The 27913-nt window shown below is 47.0% G+C and overlaps 1 protein-coding gene across 1 annotated transcript; it reads right to left on the bottom strand.

The window, feature by feature from the left end:
- Positions 1-2865: 2865 nt before the first annotated feature.
- PGLYRP4 (peptidoglycan recognition protein 4) lies at positions 2866-27215 on the bottom strand. The gene is made up of 10 exons (XM_006051690.4): positions 26258-27215; positions 22443-24177; positions 21525-21614; positions 20227-20334; positions 19278-19476; positions 17769-17887; positions 16191-16343; positions 12561-12759; positions 6604-6722; positions 2866-5450 (listed from the first exon to the last, which is right to left on the bottom strand). Exons 3-10 carry the CDS (start codon positions 21571-21573, stop codon positions 5272-5274), a joined length of 1125 nt encoding a protein of 374 aa, XP_006051752.2. The 5' UTR covers positions 21574-21614; positions 22443-24177; positions 26258-27215; the 3' UTR covers positions 2866-5271.
- Between the last annotated feature and the right edge of the window lie 698 nt (positions 27216-27913).

Genomic DNA, 27913 nt, shown 5'->3' with positions numbered 1-27913 from the left:
AGCTGCTTCCTCAGCCCCAGCCTCCAGGAAGCCCTGCCAGTCGGCTATGCTTTGCACTGGCTAGGTGTGTGGAATCCAGAGAGGAAGAAGACAGGGTCGCCACCCTCAAGGAGCTCAAAGTCACAAGTGGGAGGCTAGGCCAGCACACCAACAACCACCCTACAAAGCAGAGGCTGCACCTGACTGCTTGGAGACATGCTTTATTGGGCTTACATATTATTTTTAGTTTTGCATTTCAATTAAGATAGACACTATTATTTTAAAATCTAGAGATTTAAAGTAAAATATTGAAGTATATAGGAGTCTTAGCTCGGGGTGCCATAAAATACCCTAGACTGAATGACTTAGACAGAAATTTATTTTCTCACAATTCTGGAGGCTAGAGTCCACAATCAAGACTCCAGCATGTTCAGTTTGGGGTGAGGGCTCTCTTCCTGGCTTGGAACTGTTAGGGGGAAAACTGGTTGAAACCACCCACCCTAGCCAGGCACCCTAGCAACCCATTTGCATGAGTTATTTTATGACAGGAGGTCCTGGTAAGAAACACAGAACTAACAAGTCATCACCAACCAGAAGAATTTGGGAAAGGTCAAAAGGAGACGCCACGTGTCCTACCAACCTCCCAGAATCCTACTTGCTAGAATCCATCTTGGCTGAACAATGTGTGAGCCACCAGGAAGGACCCTGAGTCAGAATAATTGGCCAGAGACAACCTGGAAACTAATCCCATCACCATAAAACCTGAGACTGTGAGCCACATGGCAGAGCAGTCCTCCTGGCTTCCCTTACCCTCCCACTCTCTGCCCAGGCACCTCTTCCCAATAGAGTCTTTTGCTTTGTCAGCGCATGTGTCTCTTCGGACAATTCATTTCTAACTGTTAGACAAGAGAGCACTCTCGGGCCCTGGGATATTCTCACTGTGTCCTGACCTAGTGAGGGGAAAGAGAGAGCGAGAAAGCTCTCTGATGTCTTTTCTTATAAGGACCCTAATCTCTTCATGAGGGCCCCACCTGCATGATCTCATCTAGCTCTACCTCCCAAAGGTCCTATCTCCAAATACCATCACCTTGGAGGTTAAGGCTTCAACACATGAATTTTCAGGGAGACACAATTCAATCTATTTTGTTGTTCAATTGCTCAGTCGTGTCTGACTCTTTGTGACCCCATGGACTGCAGCACACCAGGCTTCCCTGTCCTTCACCATCTCCTGGAGCTTGCTCAAACTCACGTCCATTGAGTCAGTGATGCATTACAACCATCTTATCCTCTGTCATCCCTTCTCCTCCTGCCTTCAATCTTTCCTAGCATCAGGGTCTTTTTCAATGAGTCCGTTCTACACATCAGGTGGCCAAAGTATTGCAGTTTCAGCTTCAGCATCAGGCCTTCCAGTGAATATTCAGGACTGATTTCCTTTAGGATTGACTGGTTGAATCTCCTTGCAGTCCGACAGACTCTCAAGAGCCTTCTCCAATACCACAGTTCAAAAGCACCAATTCTTTGGCTTTCAGCCTTCCTTATAGTCCAGCTCTCACATCCATACAGACTACTAGAAAAACCAATCTATAGCAAAATTAAATCTATGGTAACTGGAATATGAGGAGATTCTTCTCACAATCCAGAAATCGAGAACATTTATACATTGATTGGTGAAACAAACATTGAGCTACCAGGGTGACCCAGTGCTCCTGACACCATATTAGGAACTGGGGATATGCCAGGGAGAGAAACACACCCTGTGTCTGCCCCATGAGGTATATATCCTAGTGGGAAAGAGAGACACAAAGCAATCGAATGAACACAACATCTCTAATGATGATGGCGCTGTGTGGGAAAAGAGCAGGGCACTGAGCACATTTGTGAGAAAGTGATGCTGGATTGGGATGTAAAAGATGAACAGATGTCTCCCAAAACTAGAGGGGAAGAGTGAGTGCATATGAGCAGACCCTGAGGTTCACAGTTCCATGACTCTTAGAGCACAAACCACCTCCCTCCAGCCCTCTTCTTCTCGCAAGGAAGGATCTCTCCCCTTGAGGAAGGGAGGAACTTGGTGAATCCGTATGTCAGTTCCCTGGCAAGTTCTCCCCACTCCAGAGCACCTACAGATGAAACAACCATGTACTATGTGAAAGCAAGAGCTTCACCTTTAGTCTAAACAGCCTAAAGATATGTGGACATTTGATTCTTTATCTTATTATATCCACAGTGTTCTAAGTTCTTACTTACAATGTAAGTTCCCATCCCTTCTCAACTAGCCTCGCCCAAGGTATTTCAGTATCATCATTATTTGATGTGAAAGTAAAAATAGAACGTATAAATTTGGCCTCACAGTAACTAAGATCTAAGCCGAGCTTCCCCAGCGTTTCTGCAGTGATGGGCATGCTCTGAACTGTCCATAGATCACATATGTATCTTGTATATTTCTTATCCCAGACTTGGAATCAATTATTTCTCCAAGAACCTCTGTCCCCCCATTACAAGTAACAATCACCCAACAGTATCCTTCACAAGTGTCATGTTATAAGGGTAATACTAAAGGAAACACACGCGGCTCAGGAACTGGTTAGTGTCTGACATTACGTTGAGGGCCTTTTCACCAACCACCAGGAAATTCACACTTGACGTGTGAACATCTGGTGAAGTTTGGTGAAGTTTCTCTACCATTTGTTTATTCACTTGTGTTCTTTGTATAGGAAGAGCGGAATGGGGGCTTTTTTCTTTCCCCTTTTTACAGCTTTTCAAATAAATAAGTGGATTCAGGTTTTCCAAAGGTGATCGGTTAGGCATTTTGTATCATTATGAACTTATGAATTTAAATTTAATGAGCTCAGACCCATAGAAATTATTGTTGCTCTCAATGCTCAGCTTGTCCCATTGGGTAGATAGTAGACATTGGAATTCTCCCATTAGGCAGCAGTCTCCCAAGACCTTTTGACCCAAACTGAGAAAACATTTTTTGGCTTCATTGTTATCTGATATGAGAAAATGTTTCACACTTATCTTGCACATTTTCTATCCCCAGACACAAAATCAGTTGTTTCTCCAAGAACTTTTGATTTCTTTTATTGGGATACTGTAATTTCAGCTCACAATCTGGTGCTAACTTATTGCTACTGGCTTGATCAGAGTTTCCAGACATTCACCAGACAGTGGTTAAAAATGTTGAGATGAAACACTTCATGAGTTCATAAGTACCTTGTGAGTTTATCCTTACATTTTCAATTCAAATCCAGGGCTCTGATATATTACTTAACCTCTTCTTTTTCCACCCTGAGAATCTTACTTTCAAAAACACTGGGGATGATGGAATTAGAATATCACATATTTACTCATTTGTTTGATCCCACATCTCACAGTAAACTTTCATGAAAAATAATACAAAGATTAGCACCAACAATATAATTACTGAAATAGCTTAAAAGCAAATTTGCAGACACTCTTCTCATTCCCATCACATTTTTTTTCAGTTCTGTAATCTGCTACATTGTTAGCACTCACAACCATCACATACTATACTCTCACTTTGATAATCTTCATTTAGTCTTAATTTACAAATACACATACATTAATATTCATCTCTGGTCATTATGTTAATGTCTTATTTTGGTTGTTTGAGGTCATTATCTTGTAGACTCCTAAGGAAGGGCTCATGAGACTATATTCCCAGAGTTCTTACATGTTGATGAGAGTGTATCTGTGACCTTTGTATTTGAAGCTCAATTTTATTGACTATAACACCCTTGGATCACATTATCACATTTTTTCCTTACACTTTAAATATATTCTTCCATTTTTTTTCCAGATGAAAATGTTGTCAAAAAGTCTGATGACATTTTTCTCTCTTACTTGTCACATTTTTGGTTTTTATCCTGAATGCCCAAAGGAAATGTTTTATTGAAAACCCATTAGTTTAATACACCCTGTAATTCATCTTTGTGAGTCATTCTTTTTAAGTACAAAGCAAAGTAAAAGCAAATTTTCAAAACTTTTTTTTCAGGAAGGTTTTCTAGAATTACAGTTTTTGTATTTGTCCTATTCCCTTATTTTTGTTTTTATGTTTAGGGACTTCAGTTATACATACCTTGTAACTTCTTTGCTTATCAACTATATTGGTTACTTTCCATATAGTTGTTTTACTCTCATTTTTTATTTATTTTGGATTTTTAATTTTTTTCTTTATTTGATCTTTGTTTTCTTCTAAGGTATTATATGTTGTGTGCATTTACTTTTTATCTTCCTTCTTTTACCTGGTCATTTCTGAAATGGTTATTATATTTCTTACTCTCTCATGAGTTCTATTACCCAATTTCTCATATTTTACACTTCTAGTTAATTTTTCTTTCCTATCTTACATGATTTTCTTGATATTTTTAGCTGGATCTGAAATGCTAGTTTATAAATTTTTATCTATGAGCATCTCCTATGTGGGGAGGTGCTGGGTGGCCTGACACAGCCTAGGCCTGGGTCTGGAGTAGCGCATGGTCCTGTCCTCACAGGGGTATGGGAGGATGGGGACATGGGACCCTTGAGACAAGCAACCAGAGCCAGTTCTGAGCCTCGGACTGGAAAAGAATGGAACAGAGAGAATGCTGGCAGGATGGGGGACTGCCCAAAGTCCAGCAAATCTTGCCCAAAGAGGGTATGTCCAGCAAATTGGAAAGGGGAGCAGGGACTTGGCCCACTCCCCTTTATTCATCCATTTCTCCAATAAATATCTGTCTCATCTTCTGAATTCTAGACACTGCTGAAGAACTGAATACACAGACATAAATGAAACTGGACAACCTCACAGCCCAGTGGAGAGAATGTCTATAAACAATTACTGCCCTGAAATAAGGGCTGCATCCAGATTCAGGCAAGGCAGTGTGTGAACAGAGAGGAGGGGCTGGGACATTGACCTGGGTCACACCTCGTGAGGCTGGGGGCTGCCAGGCAGACGGCAGGGGAAGGCACACCAGGAGAGGGGTGTGCACCAGGGCACAAGAAAGCTCACCTGCTGAAGACACGGGTGGCAGGGAGAGGAAGGTGAGAAAAGAGGAAGACTGGGCCCAGGCTCAGAGGGCTGGGAACATCCAACCACAGGGTTTAAGAGGCTCTGGGAGATGCTGGCAGGAAATGACATACTAACCTGAGGCAGGAGGGACAGGACGGGGCTGGCAAGGAGAGGATACAGGTGCTGAATCAGCATGGAGAGGAAGGGGAGGACCAGTAGGTGGGGTTGGGGAAGGGGATGGGGGTGGGGACGGGAATGGTCTTGGGCGGAAAAGGGGCTCCCTAGTGTCTGAAATGAGGCCAAGTTTTAATGATGTTGTACAAAGCCCGCCCAGGAGACAGAACGTTGGTCACATCACTGTGCCCCACCAGCAGGTAGTCGGGGACCAGGTGCCCCTTGACCACGGAACACTGGATCAGGTTCTGGGCTGCCTCCAGCGCTGCAGCATTGGGCGGGGAACCTGCAAAACACAGCAGACTCATCAGTTATAGGATTCCCGAGCTTGTTCCAGGGCAGGACACACTCCTAGATCCCCCTAACCCACCTTTACCACCAAACTGGTATATTCCACCTTGCAGACAGATAGAAAACAAAGTCAAGACTTTATATTCCTCGGCATCAAAGTTCTTCCTGAGCCAGAAGAGCAGAGCCTGAGATACAATATGCAATCATTCTGGGGCTGTACAAAGCCTTTAGCCTGGTAGTTCTACAGGGGGACAGTCTAAACCCCCAGGGGACATTTGGCAATTTCTAGAAACATGTTTGGTTGTCACAGTGAGGGGAAGGATGTTGTAGGTATCTAGTAGTTAGAGGCCAGGGACGTTGCTAAGTACACTACAGTGCACAGGGCAGCCCCAGTGAATTATCTGACCTGAAATGTTGGTAATGCTGTGCTTGAGCAACCCTGCATTAGCCATGGAGTGTTTTCTTCACCTTCACATGCCCAGCATCATCCCCAGGCGTATTCCTGGCTCACCCCTTCCCCTATCCAAGGCCCGTTTTAGTATTAGCCCCCAGGGACATAGCCTTCTCTTCCCAGAGATTCCACAAAAGGCCCCTGAGCTTAAACAAACTCTGATCAAATCTCTGAGCAATGGCAATTCTCAGTGTGCACTCTGGATGCAGAGACAGGGCTCATCTGTGCGTTTGGCAAATAAGGCAAGTGTCCACATGTGGATGTCACGGTAAAAATTTATCAGAAACATACACAAAAATCTTCTTTCCTTGTCTAATGTGTCTTGGATATCAGAAGAGAGAGGCATTTACTTGGGTGTGAAAGATGTAAATTTAGGGTGGAATTCCGTCTCAGAGGCCACCTCTCACACTGAATTTAGTTCAACATCAGATCTGAAGCTGGGCAAATCCAGCACTGTTGCTGCTGCTGCTAAGTCGCTTCAGTCGTATCCGACTCTGTGCGACCCCATAGATGGTAGCCCACCAGTCTCCTCCGTCCCTGGGATTCTCCAGGCAAGAACACTGGAGTGGGTTGCCATTTAAATCCAGCACACATGGCCACTAAAATGATACCTTTGTCTGACACCACTGTCTTTCATGCCAGACGTTTTCCCTCAAATACCACACAATGACCACTACTGCCAGAAGCATCCACTTACCAGAGAAGGTGCCCATAAAGGCGAGGCCCAGGGCAATGTCATTGTAGCCAGAGGTGTGGGAACCTTGGACACTCCAGCCTACTCCTTCATAGATGATGCCATCCTGGCCCACAAGGAAGCTAGAGGACAGCCAGGGGAGATGGAGAAGGGCATGAAAGAGAGGCACTCTGAGACTGTTCCACTCATTCATTCATTCTTGTCTACTCATCAGACATTGATTAGCTTATCAAGTTTCAAACCCTGTGTAACAAAAAAGGAGTCCTTGCCAGTGTCATGCTGGTCAGCCAGCTCTCATGGGCAAGGGACACGGACCGCAGCCCTGATCTGTAGCTTTTATTGATCTCCCACCACGGTTGATCTCAGCCTACCAATGATTTGACAAAAGTCTTAACAACAATCCTCTCTCATGAGCCCATGGGCCTCAGCACAGCACCTCTGTCGCAGGTAGCTCACAGACTAGGGAGAGTGACAGCTTTCAACCCCTGCAGCCCTACCTCACCAGTGAAACTGCTGCCCCCAGATGACCTACACCTCCCCTCAACTAAGGTCACACAAAGAACACTTCCCCAACCTTGCCTTCCCTGGCCTCTCTGTTCCGGAGGCCCTGCCAATCCCTGCCTCTTCAAACACTCTTAGTTTCTATCGCACTGCACTCTCCCAGTTGCTTCTTCTCTGGTTGTTCCTCATCACCTCATCTTCCAGTGTCCTTCCCTGCACCTGGGGGGTTCCTCGGGATGCGGCCTTAACCCCCCTCTTCTCACTTGACACATTGTCCCAGGACTAACCCATCTACTTCCTTGGCTTCAGCTGCCATCCGGAAAGACCATGAACCCACACCTGGACCCACCTACTCCCCTTGCTGGGCTCCTGATCTTGGTGAGAAATCCCACCATTCCCTCCTCCTACTGGGAATAATTCTGCATAGCAGGGCCCAGCAAAACACATCCTGATGGGTAATAGATGTTGGAGGGAAAGTTTCCTCCTGTCTTGAAAACGATGTTACTACCAGGGATTGGAGAGAGGAGAGGCAGTCAGCCCAGGAGTACATATCAAGCAGTGGTAAATCCATCTAAGGCCGGGTCCCTGCACATAGCTGTCCTGGGCTTGGGGACAAGTAGGGACTAAAATCCAGCTCCACTAGGGCTCCTTTGATTCATGTGCACAAATATGCCATCTGGGTTAGTAGAGACCTACCCTAAGATTTAAAATTCTGTGCAGTTGTTTCTGATAGGACTTGTTGTTGTTTTTCAGATGCTAAGTCCAAGATATTAGATAATATCTAACCCCAAACATCTTATCTTCAGTCTCTGAAAGCATCCTTCAAAAAGTCTCCACTTTTCTGTTAGGTCGGTGTGTTCTTTATAAAAGGATTACAGACTTTGCCATTAGAGAAATCCAAAGGTACTGTCTGGACAGGAGAACACTTCCCCGACCTTGCCTTCCCTCACCTCTCTGTTCCAGAAAGAAAGAAAGTGGAGTTGCTCAGTCGTGTCCGACTCTTTGTGACCGCATGGACTGTAGCCTACCACGCTATTCCATCCATGGGATTTTCCAGACAATAGTACTGGAGTGGGCTGCCATTTCCTTCTCCAGGGATCTTCCCTACCTAGGGATTGAACCTGGGTCTCCCGCATTGTAGACAGACGCTTTACCATCTGAGCCACCAGGGAAGCAGCTATGCTATGCTATGCTAAGTCACTTTAGTCGTGTCCAACTCTGTGTGACCCCATAGATGGCAGACCACCAGGCTCCCCCGTCCCTGAGATTCTCCAGGCAAGAACACTGGAGTGGGTTGCCATTTCCTTCTCCAATGCATGAAAGTGAAAAGTGAAAGTGAAGTCGCTCAGTCGTGTCCAACTCTTAGCGACCCCATGGATTGCAGCCTAACAGGCCCCTCCGTCCATGGGATTTTCCAGGTAAGAGTACTGGAGTGGGGTGCCATTGCCTTCTCCAACCAGGGAAGCAGAGGCCCTGCCAATTCCCACCTCTTCAAACATTCTTAGCTTCCATTGCACCACACTCTCCCAGTTGCTTCTTCTCTGGCTGCTCCCTGCCACCTCATCTTCCTGTGTAAGGAAAGATGTCCTCCCCAAGGAGGCTGATACTTTCCATATGCAAAGGAGAGTCTAACATGAGGGAGACAAACTTCAGGTTGGGGCTGAACTGAGAGACAGAGCCTAAGCTGAGGAGTGGGAGGTGATTATGTGAAAAAGGAATAATCTTTCGATGCTCCTTTCTATGGGTTTTACAATCTTCCCTGCATTTGATGTCCTGTAGTACCTTTTCAGCAGAGCCTTGGTCTCCATCATGTCAATATCTGACCTTTCAAAAGGACACACAGTCACACTACTGTCCATAAAGGAGATAACCAACAACAACCTACTGTATAGCACAGGGAACTATACTTAATATTGTGTGGTCATAACAAACATCCTCTCCAACAACACAAGAGATGACTCTACACATGGACATCACCAGATGGTCAACACCAAGATCAGATTGATGATATTCTTTGCAGCCAAAGACGGAAAAGCTCGGTACAGTCAGCAAAAACAAGGCCAGAAGCTGACTGTGGCTCACACTATGAACTCCTATTGCCAAATTCAGACTTAAATTCCCTACTTCAGAAAGTAGGGAAAACCACTAGAACATTCAGACATGACCTAAATCAAATCCCTTACAATTATACAGTGGAAGTGACAAATAGATTCAAGGGATTAGATTTGCTAGATAGAGTGCCTGAAGAACTAGGGATGGAGGTTTGTGACACTGTACAGGAGGTGGTGATCAAGACCATCCCCAAGAGAAAGAAATACAAAAAAGGCAAAATGGTTGTCTGAGGAGGCCTTACAAATAGCTGGAAAAGAAAAGAAGCTAAAGTCAAAGGAGAAAAGGAAAAATATACTCATCCAAATGCAGAGTTCCAATGAATAGCAAGGAGAGATAAGAAAGCCTTCCTCAGTGATCAGTGCAAAGAAATAGAGGAAAACAATAGAATGGGAAAGACTAGAGATCTCTTCAAGAAAATTAGAGATACCAAGGGAACAATTCATGCAAATATGGGCATAATAAAGGACAGAAATCATATGGACCTAATAGATAGCAGAAGCAGAAGATATTAAGAAGAGGTGGCAAGAATACACAGAAGAACTATACCAAAAAAAGATCTTCACGACCCAAATAACCACGATGGTGTGATCACTCACATAGAGCCAGACATCCTGGAGTCAAAAGTCAAGTGGGCCTTCAGTTCAGTTCAGTCGCTCAGTCATGTCTGACTCTTTGCGACCCCATGAATCGCAGCACACCAGGCCTCCCTGTCCATCACCAACTCCCGGAGTTCACTCAAACTCACGTCCATTGAGTCAGTGATGCCATCCAGCCATCTCATCCTCTGTCGTCCCCTTTTCCTCCTGCCCCCAATCCCTCCCAGCATCAGAGTCTTTTCCAATGAGTCAACTCTTTGCATGAGGTGGCCAAAGTACTGGAGTTTCAGCTTTAGCATCATTCCTTCCAAAGAAATCCCAGGGCTGATCTCCTTCAGAATGGACTGGTTTGATCTCCTTGCAGTCCAAGGGACTCTCAAGAGTCTTCTCCAACACCACAGTTCAAAAGCATCAATTCTTCGGCGCTCAGCTTTCTTCACAGTCCAACTCTCACATCCATACATGACCACTGGAAAAAACCACAGCCTTGACTAGATGGACCTTTGTTGGCAAAGTAATGTCTCTGCTTTTCAATATGCTATCGAGGTTGGTCATAACTTTCCTTCCAAGGAGCAAGCATCTTTTAATTTCATGGCTGCAGTCACCATCTGCAGTGATTTTGGATCCCAAAAAAATAAAGTCTGACACTGTTTCCACTGTTTCCCCATCTATTTCCCATGAAGTGATGGGACCAGATGCCATGATCTTCATTTTCTGAATGTTGAGCTTTAAGCCAACTTTTTCACTCTCCTCTTTCACTCTCATCAAGAGGCTTTTTATTTCCTCTTCACTTTCTGCCATAAGGGTGGTGTCATCTGCATATCTGAGGTTATTGATATTTCTCCCAGCAATCTTGATTCCAGCTTGTGCTTCTTCCAGCCCAGCGTTTCTCATGATATACTCTGCATATAAGTTAAATAGGAAGCATCAATACGAACAAAGCCAGTGGAGGTGATGAAATTCCAGTTGAGCTATTTCAAATCTTAAAAGATGATGCTGTTAAAGTGCTGCAGTAAATATGTCAGCAAATTTGAAAAACTCAGCAGTGGCCACAGGACTGGAAAAGGTCAGTTTTCATTCCAATCCAAAAAAAGGCAATGCCAAAGAATGCTCAGACTACCACACAATTGCACACATCTCATCCATTAGCAAACTGATGCTCAAAATTCCCCAAGCGAGGCGTCAACAATATGTGAACTGAGAACTTCCAGATGTTCAAGCTGGATTTAGAAAAATCGGAGGAACCAGAGATCAAATTGCCAACATCTGTTGGATCACAGAAAAAGCAAGAGAGTTCCAGAAAAATATCTACTTCTGCTTCATTGACTATGCTAAAGCTTTTCACTGTGTGGATTACAACAAACTGGAAAATTCTTACAGAGATGGGAATACCAGACCACGTTGCCTGCCTCCTGAGAAATCTGTATGCAGGTCAAGAAGCAACAGTTAGAACCAGACATGAAAAAATTGACTGGTTCCAAATTGGGAAAGGAGTATATCAAGGCTGTATATTGTCACCCTGCTTATTTAACTTAAATGCAGAGTACATCATGAAAAATGCGAGGCCGGATGAAGCACAAGCTGGAATCAAGATTACTGGGAGAAATATCAGTAGCCTCAGATATGCAGATGACACTACCATTTTGGCAGAAAGCAAACAGGAACTAAAGGCCCTCTTGATGAAAGTGAAAGAGGAGAGTGAAAAAGTTGGCTTAAAACCCAACTTTAAAAAAGCTAAGATCATGGCATCTGGTCCCATCACTTCATGGCAAATAGATGGGGAAACAATGCAAACAGTAGAGACTTTCATCAAAGCTACAGTTTTCCCAGTAGTCACGTATATTTGGGTTGGACCATAAAGAAAGCTGAGCACTGAAGAATTGATGCTTTTGAACTGTGGTTTTGGAGAAGACTCTTGAGAGTCCCTTGGACTGCAAGGAGACCAAACCAGTCAATCTTAAAGGAAATCAGTTCTGAATATTCATTGGAAGGACTGATGCTAAAGCTGAAGCTCCAATCCTTTGGCCACCCAATGTGAAGAACTGACTCATCTGAAAAGACCCTAAAGCTGGGAAAGATTGAAGGCAGGATGAGAAGGGGATGACAGAGGATAGGATGGTTGGATGACATCACCGACTCAATGGATATTAGTTTGACCAAGCTCTGGGAGTTGGTGATGGACAGGGAAGCCTGGCATGCTGCAGTCCATGGGGTCTCAAAGTGTCAGACACAATTGAGTGACTAAACTGAACTGAACTGAATAACTTATAAGGGAAAAGAATCTGAAAAAGAATATATATGTATGTATAAAACTGAATCACTTTGCTGTACACCTGAAACTAACAAAACATTATAAACAGCTATACTTCAATTAAAATAATAAAGACACACATTTTGAGAACGTGCTCAAGGGAGATGACCACCCATTAGCTACATCCTAAATAAGGCCTACCCAGGGCTTGGTGAGGAATCCTTGAGTGAGAAGGACCACCTCTCCTATGCTGCTGCTACTGCTGCTGCTGCTAAGTCGCTTCAGTTGTGTCCGACTCTGTGCGACCCCATAGACGGCAGCCTACCAGGCTCCTCTGTCCATAGGATTTTCCAGACAAGAGTACTGGAGTGGGTTGCCATTGCCTTTTCCGCTCCTATGCTGGGCTCTCAGTAAATATTAGCTCCTCTTCCCACTCCTTTCACAGGCTCCGTATCCATCCCCATGGGAAGAGAAGCCTTCACGACCTCAGGCACACTTACTTGTACCCAATATCACACGACTCCCATCTATCCATGCAGAAGGACTGGATATCTTGGACCAGCACGCGGCATTCATCAGACTTGTTGCAGGTTCGCCCCGCGGTGTGGATAATGATCACGTACTGAGCCGGCTGGTTCATCTTGGGGCAGTGGGCCTCCCTGGCATCCCAAGCAGACCGCTGGACAATAAGTGGACAAGCTGTGGTGGGGCAAAAAATGGATGTGAGGATTCATTGTGCCCGCTCAGGTCACCCACCTCACTACTGAACATCCCGCCCACCCTCTCGGCATCCTGCCCTGACCATGACTATGGACCTGGAGAGCCCAGCAGCTCCTGGTGGCCTATCAGGGAACAGGAATTGCGTTCAAGATGCAGGAGCTAAGAATCACCAGTTACAACCCCAAAAATCAGAACCCAAAGGACAATGGGAATGTTGATCTTGAGGGGACACAGATGCTTTATCCCAAGTGCAAAGTATACTTATTTATCTGAACAACTGTCGTGTGTGTGTATGTATGTGTGTAACAAGGTCTTTTTGGAGAAATCAATTGAATTTTCATCTGAAAACATGTCTTTAAGAATCACTTGTAGTCCACAAAACTCTGTCGGTGTAAGCAATTATTAATACTGACAGATGACACCATCCAAAGGCAGAGACCAAATTCACTCCAAGGTCTAATACAAAATTCCAATTTTCTTTAAAATTCTATTTAAGTCCAAGAAAAGGTGAATAGTGCCTATTAACTATACTGTTTGTTTAGGCCACATCATGTGGCTTGTGGGATCTAAGTTCCCTAACCAGGGATCAAACCGGGACCCCCAGCAGTGAAAGCATAGAGCCCTAACCACTGGACCACCAGGAAACTCCCTTCTAACTGTCCTGGTTTTGATGTTGCTGCTTGTTAAACTCCAAATCTGCTTTTAATCTTCCTTGAATTATGTTAAACTCTTCCTTTAAGTCAATACAAGTAATACCTTAAGCTCTTTGGTCTATTAATGCAGCTCTGTTGATAATTTTTGTATTCAGAAAGGTGTGCATTTGTGCCTTGTGTTTGTATACCCTATCCCTCGCCAGGCTTTTTCTCCCTCATAGCACTTTTCACCACTTCACCATGTATCACACCAACTATTTCACTTGCTTGTGTTCTTATTGTGTTTCTCTACCATCTTGATGGAAACTTCATGAGGGCACTGCTGTTGCGCGTTTGCTCTCTTGATACATCCTCAGTGACGTGCAGGTGCTCAGTAAGTAACTGATGTAGACTATGCAGAGTGCCATGCCTCTATCATTCTAGGAATCTGAGGGGCAAGTAGGTGACCTGGAGGGTCCCTCTCAAGGTTTGCCAGCCCTAATGTTTCAGAGAATTGGGTGACCAGTTGCCTATCAGAGGCCTCCAGTGAAAAAGACAGCTTCTTCAATAAGTGGTGCTGGGAAAACTGGACAGCTACGTGTAAAAGAATGAAATTAGAACACTTCCTAACATCATACACAAAAATAAACTCAAAATGGATTAAAGGCATAAATGCAAGGCCAGAAACTATAACGCTCTTAGAGGAAAACATAGACGGTACACTCTTTGACATAAATGGCAGCAAGATTCTTTCTGACCCACCTCCTAAATTAATGGAAATAAAAACAAAAATAAACAAGAGGAAACTAATAAAACTTAAAAGCTTTTGCACAACAAAGGAAACTAGACAACATGAAAAGATAAACAGCAGAATGGGAGAAAATAATTGCAAACGAAACAACTGACAAAGGGTTCAGTTCAGTTCAGTTCAGTCGCTCACTCGTGTCTGACTCTTTGTGACCACATGGACTGCAGCACTCCAGGCCTCCCTGTCCATCGCCAACTCCCGGAGTTTACTCAAACTCATGTCCATTGAGTTGGTGATGCCATCCAACCATCTCATCCTCTGTTGCCCCTTTCTCCTTCCGCCTTCAATCTTTCCCAGCATCAGGGTCTTTTCAAATGAGTCAGCTCTTCACATCAGGTGGCCAAAGTATTGGAGTTTCAGATTCAACATCAGTCCTTCCAATGAATATTTATTTCCTTTAGGATGGACTGGTTGGATCTCCTTGCAGTCCAAGGGACTCTCAAGAGTCTTCTCCAACACCACAGTTCAAAAGCATCAATTCTTCAGTACTCAGCTTTCTTTATAGTCCAACTCTCACATCCATACATGACTGCTGGAAAAACCATAGCCTTGACTAGATGGACCTTTGTTGGCAAAGTAATGTCTCTGTTTTTTAATATGCTATCTAGGTTGGTCATAAATTTCCTTCCAAGGAGCAAGTTTCTTTTAATTTCATGGCTGCAGTCACCATCTGCAGTGATTTTGGAGCTCCAAAAAATAAAGTCTGACACTGTTTCCACTGTTTCCCCAGACAAAGGGTTAACCTCAAAAATACATAAGCAGCTCATACAGCTCAATATCAGAAAAAGAAGCAACCCAATTAAAAAAAAATGCCAGACATTTCTCCAAAGAAGACAGACAGATGGGAAATAAACACATGAAAAGATGCTCAACATCACTAGTTATGAGAAAAATACAAATCAAAACTCCTGTGATGTATCACTCATACCAGTAAGAATAGCCATCATCACAGAATCTACAAACAGTAAATGCTGGAGAAGGTATGGAGAAAAGGGAACTCTGCTGCACTGTTGGTGGGAATGTAAATAGATACAGCCATTATGGAAGACAAATGGAATAGTATGGAGACTCCTTAAAAATCTAGGAATAAATCTACCATATGACCCAGAAATTCCACTACTGGGCATATACCCCAAGAAAACCACAATTATAAAAGACACAAGTACCCCAATGTTCACTGAAGCAATATTTACAACAGCCAAGACATGGAAGCAACCTAGATGTCCATCAACAGATGAGTTTGTATTAAAAAAATAAAAAAGGTTGTGGTACATTAACACAATGGAATATTATTCAGCCATAACAAGGAATGAATCTGAATCAGTAGCAGTGAGATGGATAAAGCTAGAGCTTCTTATACAGAGTAAAGTAAGTCAGAAAGACAAAAATGGGTATCATATAGTAACATATATATATGGAATCTAGAGGAATGGTACTAATGAACCTAGTAGAGAACAGACTTGTACACACAGCAGAGGACGATGAGGGTGGGACAAATTGAGAGACTAGCATTGATATATATACACCATCATCGGTAAAACAGACAGTGGGAAGTTGCTAAATAACTCAGAGAGCCCAGCCCGGCACATTGTGATGAACTAGAGGGCTGGGGGGTGGGGAGGGATATATATAATTATGACTGATTCACATTATCTTATGGCAGAAACCAACAAAAATTTGTAAAGCAATTTTCCACCAGATAAAAAATAATTTAAAAAAAAAGAACAACTCCAGTGAGAGCCTGACTGAAAAAGTCACATCCAATGACATTTGGAAGTGAGTGGGAGTGAATGGGAGGGAGGTCCAGTAAGACTCAAGGTCTTAGGGACCTCCCTGGGGGTTCAGTGATTAACACTCCATACTTCCAAGGAAGGCAACCTGAGTTTGATCCCTGGTCAGGGAACTAAGATCTCATATGCCTTGCAGCACTGCCCAAAAAAAAAATTTTTTTTTAAGACTGGAAGTCTTACCTTCCTTGAGACTTGCATTCTGCTGAGGGGACAGGCAGCTCTCGCCTTTCACAAGGAGTGGCTGAACATACACGGGTGACAGGTGGCCCTTGCGGACAGCAGAGGAGATCAAACCTTCCATGGCTGACAGGGCGGCAGGGCTAGGGCTGTGGCCTGGAAGAGAGTGATCCTTAGGAAGCCTCAATCTGACCTGAGTTGCAGAGTTGTGGGGGAAGACGAGATGTCCTGCCAGCCCCCGCATAGCTGATGAAGGGGGAGGAAGGGGAACAGGCTCATCCTGAGCGTCGCACAGCTTGGAACTCAAGGGTCTGCCTGGACAGAGCTTTGGTGACTGGAAAGACCTTTCCCAAAGACCCACCGAGACTTCATTCATCTGTCTCCCTGGGAAAGAGCTGAATGGCAGCCCCATGCTCACTAATGCCCCCTGGCTGCATTAGGGTTTCCCATCACTAGGGCCCTTCCAGGCATGTGCCAGCCTCTCTGTCTGCAGTGACCACTGTAATCCTCACATCAAGCCTGTGAGGCAGATGCTATGATGAACCCCACTATTCACAAAGAGGAACTTGAGGTTGCCAAGAAGAACTGAGCTCAAGATCCCACAGCTCACAAGGTAACACCCAGGGGCAAAGAGTGGTCACAGAAACCAACCAAGTTGAACATCAAGACTCCTCTGGCAAACCGGAAGCCGCCCTGGAGCAGAAATGGAAGGGATGAGCTTGTGTTCTGATTCCTCTCCTTACGATCACCTGGGTCACTTTCTCTGAAACTTAAGCTGTACCTACTCTAATAGTAGTCATGAAACTTATGTGGGCCATATCAAAAGATACTGGGAGGGGGCCATGAGAAACTAGACGTGCAGAGGCTTTGCTAAAGTGTTGTTATTTAGTCGCAAAATCATGTCCAGCTCTTTTGAGACCCCATGGACTGTAACCTGCCAGGCTCCTCTGTCCATGGGCAAGAATACTGGAATGGGCTGTCATTCCCTTCTCCAGGAGATATTCCCAACCCAGGAATTGAACCCTCATCTCCTGCATTGCAGGTGAGTTCTTTATCACTGAGTCACCAGGGAAGCCACTTATTAACTGTAAACATTCAGAAATTCAGTGGATGTATGTTGGGATGCAGGTGGGCAGGGTGGCAATAAGACTAGAGGACCGTGAAGGGGACTTGGGTTTGGAATCCCAACATGGCTTTTAAAAATTGCACAGAAAATCTCAGAGAGAGAGAGAGAGATGGAAGGAGGAAGTGGCTGGCCAGAAGCCAGGCCTGATGCTTCAGAAGCATCTGAGCTAGAGAGAAGGTGTTCTAGTCTTTGATGCAAGAGTGAGAGTTGGAGCCCGGATCCTCCCAAGACCAGAGTGGGAGCAGAACTAGGGTGCAGGAGGAAGGATGGAGAGCCTTCCCTGAGGGGTGGCCAGAGGGCGAGGAGGCTGGGAGGAAGCCAGAGCAGGGGGAGGAAGACCGTTCACCAAAGTTAGGGGAGAAAATTCCAGGAGAGGGTGTGAGGAGGGTGGAGAGACAGTGTGAGACAAAGAAGTAGCTAACTCTATGGAGAAGGACAGCGGGGGTGACCATTACCTTTGCTGGTGCCAAAGAAGGCGAGGCCCAGGGAAATATTGTTGTAGCCCTGGGTGTGCACACCTTGGACATTCCAGCCAACACCTTCGTACACCCTGCCATCGTCCCCAACCAGGAAGCTGTGGAGAGGGAAATCCAGGCTTGGTGGCTGGCCCCAGGCACACCCCTGCAAGAGGAACCCCAACCTAGCCTCCTAAGGGAGAAGGGCCAAACCAAGTTCATTAGAGGGAATTTGCGTAGATTCATCCGAGACAATGGATAGACAAAGTGACTTACACTCATCTTTAGAAGGACCACTCCCACGCTCCTCACCCCATCCCCAGTTCAGATGCTGGGTTTTGTATAAATCATCCTGCACACGTGAAAGGGAAGGAGTCCTGGAGCTACCACCCAGAGGCTCCCCCAGACCCAACCAAACAATGTGAGAGTCTTGTCGGCCTCTCCACTTCCTCAAACATGGCTCTCCTCCTGCTTCCAAAATGCTGTGTGTCTGTGGTCTCCACACAGGCTGTTTGTGTGATTTCTCTCGGCTAGGGTAACCTCTTACATAGACTTCCCAGGAGGCAGCACCTCAAACAGGATGTGGACGCAGTCAGTTTATTTGGGAAGAGACCCCAGAAGCCAGACTGAAGGGGCCAGAGGAGTGAGCCAGGAAGAAACACCACAACATGTGAAGAATTGGGTTGGCTTCCCCATGGACGCCTGGGGCTCAGCACCCCGCTCCTTGACATGTGACCTTCCAAGGAGAAAAGTACTTAAAATTGCCCTTTTCAGAGGGCTGGGGACTAAGAAGTTAGCCACAAAGCCTGCCCTCCAGGGGGTGCACCGTCAGGGGCTTGGATGAAAGCGTGAAGCAGAAAAGCAGAGAGATGCAGGTGCTCTTGAGGTGGGAAGCCATTCCCACACACAGGAATCATCCACGATGAACTGACGTCAGAGGTGGGCTGAGGAACTTGGTCCAGGGCACTGGGAGGGCCTGCTAGAGTGACCCTCAGGGGAAGACGTGGATGCCTCCCTCACTGAGGGGAAAGCCCCGACACGCACTGCAGTGGAAGGATCAGAGGGTAAAGGGGCAATCCTGAGTCAGCTTGGGCCATATAACTTAGCAGCAGTGTGACCTTGATCCCCTTCCTTGGTGCCCCCTCCTGTAACATGGAGATGGTGACACCCACCCAGCCAACCTCACACTTTGTCAGGGGGCAAATGCGCCCATGCAGCCACATACGGGGAAGCCAGTCCTAACCTGCGAGGTGCTGTGTGAACCATTAGGAGGCGAACAGGAAGTAGAGTTATCACTTAAAACTTCCTTGCTTCCTTCTAAGAGAGCTCAAAGTCAAGAACCTCACAGACCATTTCCCAGGCTTTGGAATTTTATAGGATATTTTTTCATTGCATTCATTATTAACCAGCTACAACCACAACCCAGAAAATGAGGGAAACAGAGAAGAGAGGGGTGAGGGAGGCACCCTCAGGAGCGCTGGGTCACACGCCCCCAGCCCGGCCTCTTACTTGTAGGCTACGTCACACCAGCCGTTGCGCACGTGATGGCCCTGCAGCTCCCGCAGCCGCTGACTGCACGAGGTCTGGTTTTGACAGGCCAGCCCAGGGACGTGGTGCGTGACAAGGAAGTCCACCGGCAGGGCCAGCTGGGCACTGCAGCCAGTGGCGTCTGCCCCCCACTGCTTGCGAGACACCATGGTGGAGACGCCTGCAGGGAAGCCAGGCGGGTGTCACTTGGCACACCCTGCTCCACTGTTGCCACCTTGGCCCCTGGGCCACACGCACCAGCTGAGGCCAGTTCTGCCCCGTGGTGGCTGCAGAAGAGCCTTCTGTGGTCAGGCGGGCACAGCCTCCTCTCCTTGCCTCCGTGTTTCCATTTCACTACTCACTCCAATGCAGGGACTGCGCCTGCCCAGAGCGGCCTAGGTGCTTGGCCCCCACACCTGGATGACCTTCTCTGGTTGAGGGTCCCTCCCTGCTCTGCTCCAGGAAGCCTTTCGAGTCACCATTGCCCCAGGGAAAGCCCCCAGGGGCCCCTCTCAGTTCCACCCCAGCGCTTCTGCCCTCCATGTGCTCCAAGCTCACTGACAGTTTCTTCTGGGACTCTGCTTCCTTCACCCTGCTCCCAGCGCTCCCAGAGTGGGGACATTTCCTCCTCAACCTGGGGAGCCCTCCAGGCAGGGCCAGTGACTCCCCTTCAGTCTGAGGACTCCTGAGGGCAAAGTGCAAGTCTCCAACCTCAGGCTAGCGGGGCCTGAATGCACAGACTGCACCTCCCCTTCCTGAGTTTCTGGCCCGTCCCAGCAGCACTCCCACTTCCCCTTTCCCCTCTCTTCTCTCCCTGCCAAGGCCTAAGACAACCCACCCAGGTGTTCCTGTGTCTCAGCCCCAACCACCCCATCCCACCATTAAGTGCCTGGTCCCAAGAGAAACCCAGCTGGTCCTCAAACCTCCTCACCACTGAGACCCCGTTTGTCTTTTTCAATGAGCTGGGAGATGTTGCCAAGCAGGTCCTGAAGTCCCTCGGACAGGTGTTTATCTTGTATTTTATCCCAGGAGGAATCACCTGTAAAGGAACATTCCATTTCGCATCAGCCCTCAGTACCAGTCCTTTCCGTGGCAGAGGCTCAGGCTCCTCTCCACAACCCTCTGCCTCCCCAGAACTCTGAGTCCTTTCAGAAAGCCCCTCTGGGGCCAGAGGACCACCTCCAGCAGTACCATGAGGCATGGTTTTCTCCAACACCAGCTCCAGGTAACCTAGGAAGTTAGTTAAACAGACAAGGGCAGGGGGTCGGAAATATTGTCCTTTTCTCATGAGCCACATACAACTGGCAAAATCAACAACAAAAACCACCTGGAAATGCATCCAGGCTCTTCAAAACCACAGTCTTTCCTTGTAAGCATTTTGCCTAATGGAAGCAATGGGACAGATTGTACACAGAAGAGACTGGAATTTCCTGCACAAATCAAGTTAGTTCCTCTGGGATTGATTTTGGGGGCATTTGCTATGCCCATGCTCCTGTGGGAGGGACTTTGGGGATTTCAACAGATTTCTACCCTGAAGGAACTTTCTCTTACTGACAACCATAAACCCCAGTCATGCTGCTGCTGCTGCTAAGTCGCTTCAGTCGTGTCAAACTCTGTGCGACCCCATAGACGGCAGCCCATGAGGCTCCCCCATCCCTGGGATTCTCCAGGCAAGAACACTGGAGTGGCTTGCCATTTCCTTCTCCAATGCATGAAAGTGAAAAGTGAAAGTAAAGTCGCTCAGTTGTGCCCGACTCTTAGCGACCCCATGGACTGCAGCCTACGAGGCCCCTCCGTCCATGGGATTTTCCAGGCAAGAGTACTGGAGTGGGGTGCCATTGTCTTCTCCGAAACCCCAGTCATAGGCTGACAAAATATTGCAAATAGAATCATTGCCCCATTGCTCAAGTGCTAAGTCCTTCCAGTGCATTTTCCCATTCTATTCTCACAATAAATATAGATCATAACCTTATCTCAGGCTTCAGGTGGGAAAATTAAGCTTTCAAGAGGTGACTAACTTGTTTAAAATCATTGCTGGAGGCAGGGCAAGGATTTGCACCCAGGTCTACGGACTCCAAGTGCTGTGCTCTAAATGCAAAGCTGTTCTCCTCCTCCTGCTCTGACTTCCTACCAGCCTCCTAAGGGAGGGCAGGCATTTGAAGATTTCTTGTTATGAGACTGTAGGATGATCCTTCTTAGTTACTCTCTAAGCCAATGAAGAAAACTCACCCCAGGCCCCGAGACCCAGAGTGGAGAAGACAAGAAGCCACCACAGCATCTTCACGTGATTCCAGGACGCGGACAGGAGAGGCCTCGGCTCTACGAAAGACAATGATGGTTACCCCAACTGTGCTCACCCCTCAAACGGGGCACCCACCCTACTGCATGGCCCCATCTGCCCTCCTGAAGGCTAGCACCCGGATAGGCTTCTCTGGGTCCCCAGCACATGTCAGGCGCTCATTAGATGGAGAAACACCCCCATCCTGTTTCCCTGGGCAACCAGATCTCATTGAGTGCCTACCATGTGTGAGGCCTGAGTAGACACTCACACATGCTTTATTTAATCCTCGCACCAAGCCTGCAATCTAGGGTTGCTAACCCCCACTCTTATAGAAGAGGGCTGTAAGGTCCAGGGGTGAAAGTGAAAGTGAAGGTTGCTTAGTCATGTCTGACTCTTTGCGACCCCATGGACTGTAGCCCACCAGGCTCCTCTGTCCATGGAATTCTCCAGGCCAGAATACTGGAGTGAGTAGCCGTTCCCTTCTCCAGGAGATCTTCCCAACCCGGGAATCTAACCAAGGTCTCCTGCATTGCAAGCGGATTCTTTACCAGTTGAGCTACCAGGGACCAGGGGTAGCAGAATGGAAAAATACAAACTCACTTCGATGGGTCTAATGCAGAGAATTTCTTCCCAGCTGGGGGATAGACTGCGATTGGGAAGAGGAGAATATATAAGAGTTGGGGGGGGGGGGTTGGGGGGGTGGGGAGGGAGCGGGCTGGGGGTCCTATTTCCAGAGCAGAGCAAAAATCCTGATCTTTACACTCCATCTGGTGGAGTCCAGTCCTTCTGATAAGAGAGGGCTTCTCAAGAAGAAACACAGCTACACACACACGCACACACACACACACACACACACTCAGAAATACCTGTGGGTCCCTTGCTGTCCCAGCTCCACAGGTCAAGCTGCAGCCGGCTCACCCCTCATTGGCTGGCAGGGCCTCCTTTCAGGCTAGGCCTCTGGCCCTGCCCTCCTCCGCCGCCTTCACCCTCCCAGGCACTAGAGGGCACTCTCGCCCCTGGAACGGAGGCTGGGCCCTGGTTTTTCAGAGAGAAGAGGAAAGCCAGGAGCCCTAACAAAATGGGGAGAGGAGGAGGGCCAGGCTCTGAGCGGCTCCCTCTAACCGAGAAGAATCAAGACCAGACAGGTGCTGAGAGCAGGGACCCGCCCTGTGAATAATCCCAGATACCTCCTCCCTGGGAAAGGGTGCGGCTGCCCGAGGCTCCCAGGAAGCCTGGCGAACCCAGGGGTGCCTGTGGGACCTGGGGTCACATCCTGACCTCTGGGAACTTTCTGCCTGAGAGGACAGATCTGCTCCAGGAGTCTGAAGGTTCTGGATGGAGGTTGCTCCCCAAACCCCACCTCCCACCCCTTTCCGTCAGCCCCACCAGCAGCGGCAGATAAAGTCAAAAAGTGCATCCCAGGAGGTGACGCGCACATGTCCTTATCGCGAGAACTGATTCCCACTCTGTGGCCAAGGGGCCCATTCACCCACCACCCCCACCTCAGCATCAGACTGCCACCCACCCAAGAAGCCTCCCACAAGCCCAGACACTCCAGCCCCTCAGCCGCTCTCAGCCCAGAGCCACACTTATCACCTCACGTGTTCCACGTCTACTCATGGTCTGAGGCTCTGGTCTTGGGAGCCCTTGAGTCTTCGTGGAGGAAACTTCACGTGACACCTTGTGTGCATGCCACAGGACATGTGTCTCCATGGGGACCTGCAGGAGCTCCCTCTGCTCCATGGGTGGAGCAGCCTCCTGAGACCATTGAATGGACCCTTTTGAGGAAACACCTCAAATCTGGACAGGTTGTCCTGAGTGAAGCTATGGAGTCACCCTGAGGCCCGGGGTCCCCAGAAAACCTCCCTTGAAGGGGCCCCTTGAATACCTTGGTTCCATCTACTGTTCTCCCTTGTGGACCCACAAAGGCCCAGGGCTGGGAAGAAGGGCCCTGGGGTGGTGGGCAGCAGAGTGGGGCATTCCTGGTCTCATCTTGGGCCACCGGAGCAAGTGGCAGCAGCCCCAGAGATACACGACGGGGAGGGAGACCTGCAGCCTGGGGACTGACACTGCAGGGCCTGGGGCTTTCCTGAACCTGTGGACTGTCTCCCAGGCCTCCACCTCCCAGGCCTGACCCACAGTGAAGCTCTCAGAGAGGAGGCCTGTGGCCCCCAGAGCACCAAGTTAGGGAGAAGAGAATGGTTCCATTCGGCAGACAGGTTTGGGAGGTGGGAACCCTGAGGAGAGACTGGGTGGGTGGTGGCTGCCTGAGAGAGGAGGGCGAGCAGGTGAGCCCAGGTCCATCCTGAGACCAGCAAATTCTTGGAAACTAACAGGCTGAGGGGCTCCCTGAGGGAAAAACCCTATTCTGGACAGAGGGTGTCAGGAGAGGGAAGAGAGCGGAGTGGGCAGGTCTCTCTAGTTCTGTGCGCTTAGGACCAAAATCCTACCTGGCCTGCTAAGTTGACCAGCCCCACCCTGGTCATCTTCCCCTCTCTCACCCTCCTTGGCCAGAGCAGCTACCTTGCTGAGGGTCCTTGTCTCACTCTTCACCTGGGCCAGGAGGCCCCACATCCAGCCTGGCTTCTTCCAAGAGACCTTCTGTGGAAAAGAAGGAAGGAAAAAGAAAAGCAGACAGATAACACAGGCTGCTTCAAGTAACGTATTGCCTGAGACAGTGGTTCTCAAAGAACGTTGCAAGGAACCTGGGGGTTCCCAAGACCCTGCAGGGGCTCCATGAGGTCATGACTATTTCCAGTCATGATATAACATTGCAGTCCATAATAATATACCCTGAACCACCCACCACAAGAAGCCTCCCACCAACCAAGTATCCCCAGATCCTCCCCTTCCTCGCTGCGCTGATATTTACCCCAGAGACCCTAGAACAACAGTGGGCAGACTATTCGTACGTTAGCGGGAACCGGGGAGACGGCAGCAAACTGCACTAGCAGCCACTGCGTTCCTCATGCTCATTCTTTCCAAACGAAAAGGTAAAGCGATGGAGGCTATTCATTTCATTCAATCTCAACCATGATCGTCTCAAGGAAAAGCACTTGCGTGATTGAAAGGTAAGTTGAACTAGCCACTTTTTTCATAGACACACCATTTTTACTTGAAAGAACAAATAACAGCTTAATTATGGATACTCATGCTACAGTATATAAGGTAGACATCTATCTTGAAAATGAACAGAGTTAAACTTTTACTTCAAGGAAAACCAGCAGGATGTGTTTGTTAGTGTAATAAAACTGGAACTTTCGAGCAAAAATTAGAATTTTAAAAATTTGGCTCTGCTACCATGAGTTTGACAGTCTCTCAAAACGTAAAGATTTTATTGATGAGATCAGTGGTTTTATCAATAAATGTGATTTTTACACATGTCTATATATTAGATAATGAAATGTGCCAGCATTTGGAAGATGTGGATAACCCAGTGAATCAATCTTTTCCAAGTGACCAGTATATTAAGTTACAGAATCATAGGAGACCTATTTATATTTCGTGATAGACCAACGAATTCTAATGTAAAAAAGAATTGATTAATATGGTCTGAGATTCTAGGACAACCCTTTCAAAACGTCTGCTTTTGAGTTTTGGTGAATTATCAAAGAAGAATATTCACAACAAATTTTATTGTAATTATTTATATGAGTGTAGGCTCAGTCATATCTGACTCTTTGCGACCCTATGGACTATAGCCTGCCAGGCTCCTCTGTCCATGGGATTTTGCAGGCAAGAATACTGGAGTGGTTTGCCATTTCAACAACAACTTTTAAAGACTATTAATATATTCTCCTCTTTCCAACTACTTATCTGTGTGAGGCTCGATTGTCTTCAAATCTTCAAACAAAAAAGCAAATATTGTATATTAACACATATATATGGAATCTAGAAAGACGGTGCTGATGAACCTAATTGCAGGGCAGCAATGGAGATGCAGACGCAGAGAGCAGACCTATGGACGTGGGGTGGGGTGGGGTGGGGTGGGGAGGAAGAAGAGGGCGGGATGTATGGAGAGAGAAGCATGGAAGTGTACATGACCATATGTAAAATAGATAGCCAGTGGGAATTTGCTGTATGACTCAGGGAACTCAAACCAGGTCTCTGTGACCACCTAGAGGCCTGGAATGGGGAGGGAGGTGGGAGGGAGGTTTGAGACAGAGGGGACATATGTATACCTATGGCTAATTCATGTTGATATATGGCAGAAACCAATACAATATCGTAAACAACTATCCCTCAATTAAAAATAAATTTTAAAAAAGAAAAATAAAACAATACATACAACAAACTGATTACAGAAGTAGGAAAGTCCATTTGTCTTCATATAAGCCATACATTAAAGAAGTGTGCAAAAATGTAACAAATGATATCATTTTTATCACTAGCCTTTTTTTGAAAATATAATTATGTCTTACTTTAAAAATGTTACTAGATAATGGGCTTACTGATACTATTTTAAGTGAATTAATAAGTATTTTAAATTGTATAATGTTGTATATAATAGAAGATGTAACCCATATAAACAAAAACTCAGATACTCAATAATTTGTCAAGTGTGAAAGGGCCTTGAAAACCGAAAGGTTAAGAATCAGGGCCCAAGAAATGCAGCAGGCCGTCCTGACACAGATAGGCCACAAGGGGGCAGCACGAACTCTGATCATCCCAGGCTACCTACCGTTCACCCGCGGAATCTCCTTTATCTCCATATCTTCTTCACCCCTCCCCACTTCCTTGTTTTCCTTCTCTGCATTTTCCCGAGCTGCACAACTTCTTAATTACAGGAAATGATCATCTTCTCAGCGTAGTTTCTATCAAAGCCATGTCAGTCACATGTTACTCTGCAACCGTTTATCAGATGCCTCTCAGATGACGGTAATCATCCAGGGATGAGTAAAAGGAGTTACTAAGCTAGTGAGGGAGAGGGACCCCAAGGCCAGCCATTAGAACGCCAACGTGGTGATAATGTGACAGCTCTTTATTTCCTGTTTCAGAGGGATTCCCGCAAGGCAGAGGAAGTCAACAGGGACACGCTGAGATATTCATCAGGAATTTCTGGAAGGCTCTGGAACTTCAGGGACGCACTGAGAACAAAAACCAGGTTCCACAAGACATAGGAGAGGAGAAGGACTGGAAAAACGGGAGCCAGGGAACAGAAAATGGGGAAAGAAAATTCCCCAGAAATCACAGAGATTATGAGTGAAGACAGCAAGAAGGAGTCAGGGGAAAGGATTGAGACTTGGGACCCCTCTTGGTCGTGGCCTCAGGGGACCAAGCTCACTGATAGATTGAGAGCTGCTGAGCGTCTGCCTGCTCCCTTGTTTGCTTGTGTGCTTTTAACACAGCTGAGGAAGCCATGCCCACTGTCCAGAACCAAGAAAACTGTCCCAATTCATGCCCACTCAGGCAGCTCTGAATGTCTCTCTAGGAGAAGACCCCACTTCCCACCACCATTTCCTTCCAACCTCTGGCCTTGGTTGGCAGTGAGGAGGCTGGGTGGGATTCGGGCACTTATTGACCAAGCCAGAAATAGCCTGCCCAGGTCACAGCCTCTACAACTCAGCCTCGGCCTTACCCAGTCCTGGGTTAGCCCGGGACCATGAGGTCTGCCAACCAAGGCCTTTTTTTTTTTTTTTTTTTTTCTGCACAGGCTCTGAGTTCTGAGATCTTCGATCTTCATTGGGGCATGTAGTGTCTTTCAGTTGTGGCATGCGAACTCTTAGCTGTGGCATGTGGGATCTAGTTCCCTGACTAGGGATCAAACCCAGGCCCCCTGCATTGGGAGCATGGAGACTTAGCCACTGGACCACCAGGGAAGTCCCCTGCCCCTGCCACCGCCTTCTGTCATGAGGGAACTCACTGCCAAAGCAGGACCCCCAAGTGAGGACTCCCTTCTGTTTCGAAGCCCTGTCCAGCTGCTCACTCCACCAACCACCGACCCTCCTCTCCTCCCACCCATTCACTTCCGTCCTAACCAACACTGCATGGTCCCAGCCAACATCTCTGCAGAAAGTCACAAGGCAACAAACAGACCTGTATGTATTTCACACTCACTCATTTCCCCATTCCTGCATTTATTAATTCAACAACTGTTCATTCTACATTTACCAAGCAGGCTCTTGCTCCATCCTGGAACCACAGAGGTGATTCAGGCCACATCCCTGGTTCAGGGAACCTCAGCAGAGTGGAGGAGAGAGACCTGAAAGACAAGAACTTCAGGTGTTGCCCTGCAACCATGCTTTGTTCAGCGCATACCATGTTTCATAGTTAACATTTTTATTTTCCTTTAAAAGTAGTTGATGAATCTTATAAGCAAGAGTTTTCACAGAAAAAA

This window comes from Bubalus bubalis, chromosome 6 (genome assembly GCF_019923935.1).
Source record: "Bubalus bubalis isolate 160015118507 breed Murrah chromosome 6, NDDB_SH_1, whole genome shotgun sequence".
Taxonomy (NCBI): domain Eukaryota; kingdom Metazoa; phylum Chordata; class Mammalia; order Artiodactyla; family Bovidae; genus Bubalus; species Bubalus bubalis.
This window is presented reverse-complemented; position numbering and strand designations above follow the sequence as displayed.

What these genes read in the sequence shown, in the direction of transcription:
- PGLYRP4 (XM_006051690.4), bottom strand. Translation starts at nt 21,573, where the DNA reads ATGCTGTGGTGGCTTCTTGTCTTCTCCACTCTGGGTCTCGGGGCCTGG. An exon ending in CTTCTTTGGCACCAGCAAAG is followed by an intron (nt 16,344 to 17,768) that starts GTAATGGTCACC and finishes ACTCTCTTCCAG; the next exon opens with GCCACAGCCCTAGCCCTGCC. An exon ending in CTTTATGGGCACCTTCTCTG is followed by an intron (nt 5,451 to 6,603) that starts GTAAGTGGATGC and finishes TGTGTTTTGCAG; the next exon opens with GTTCCCCGCCCAATGCTGCA.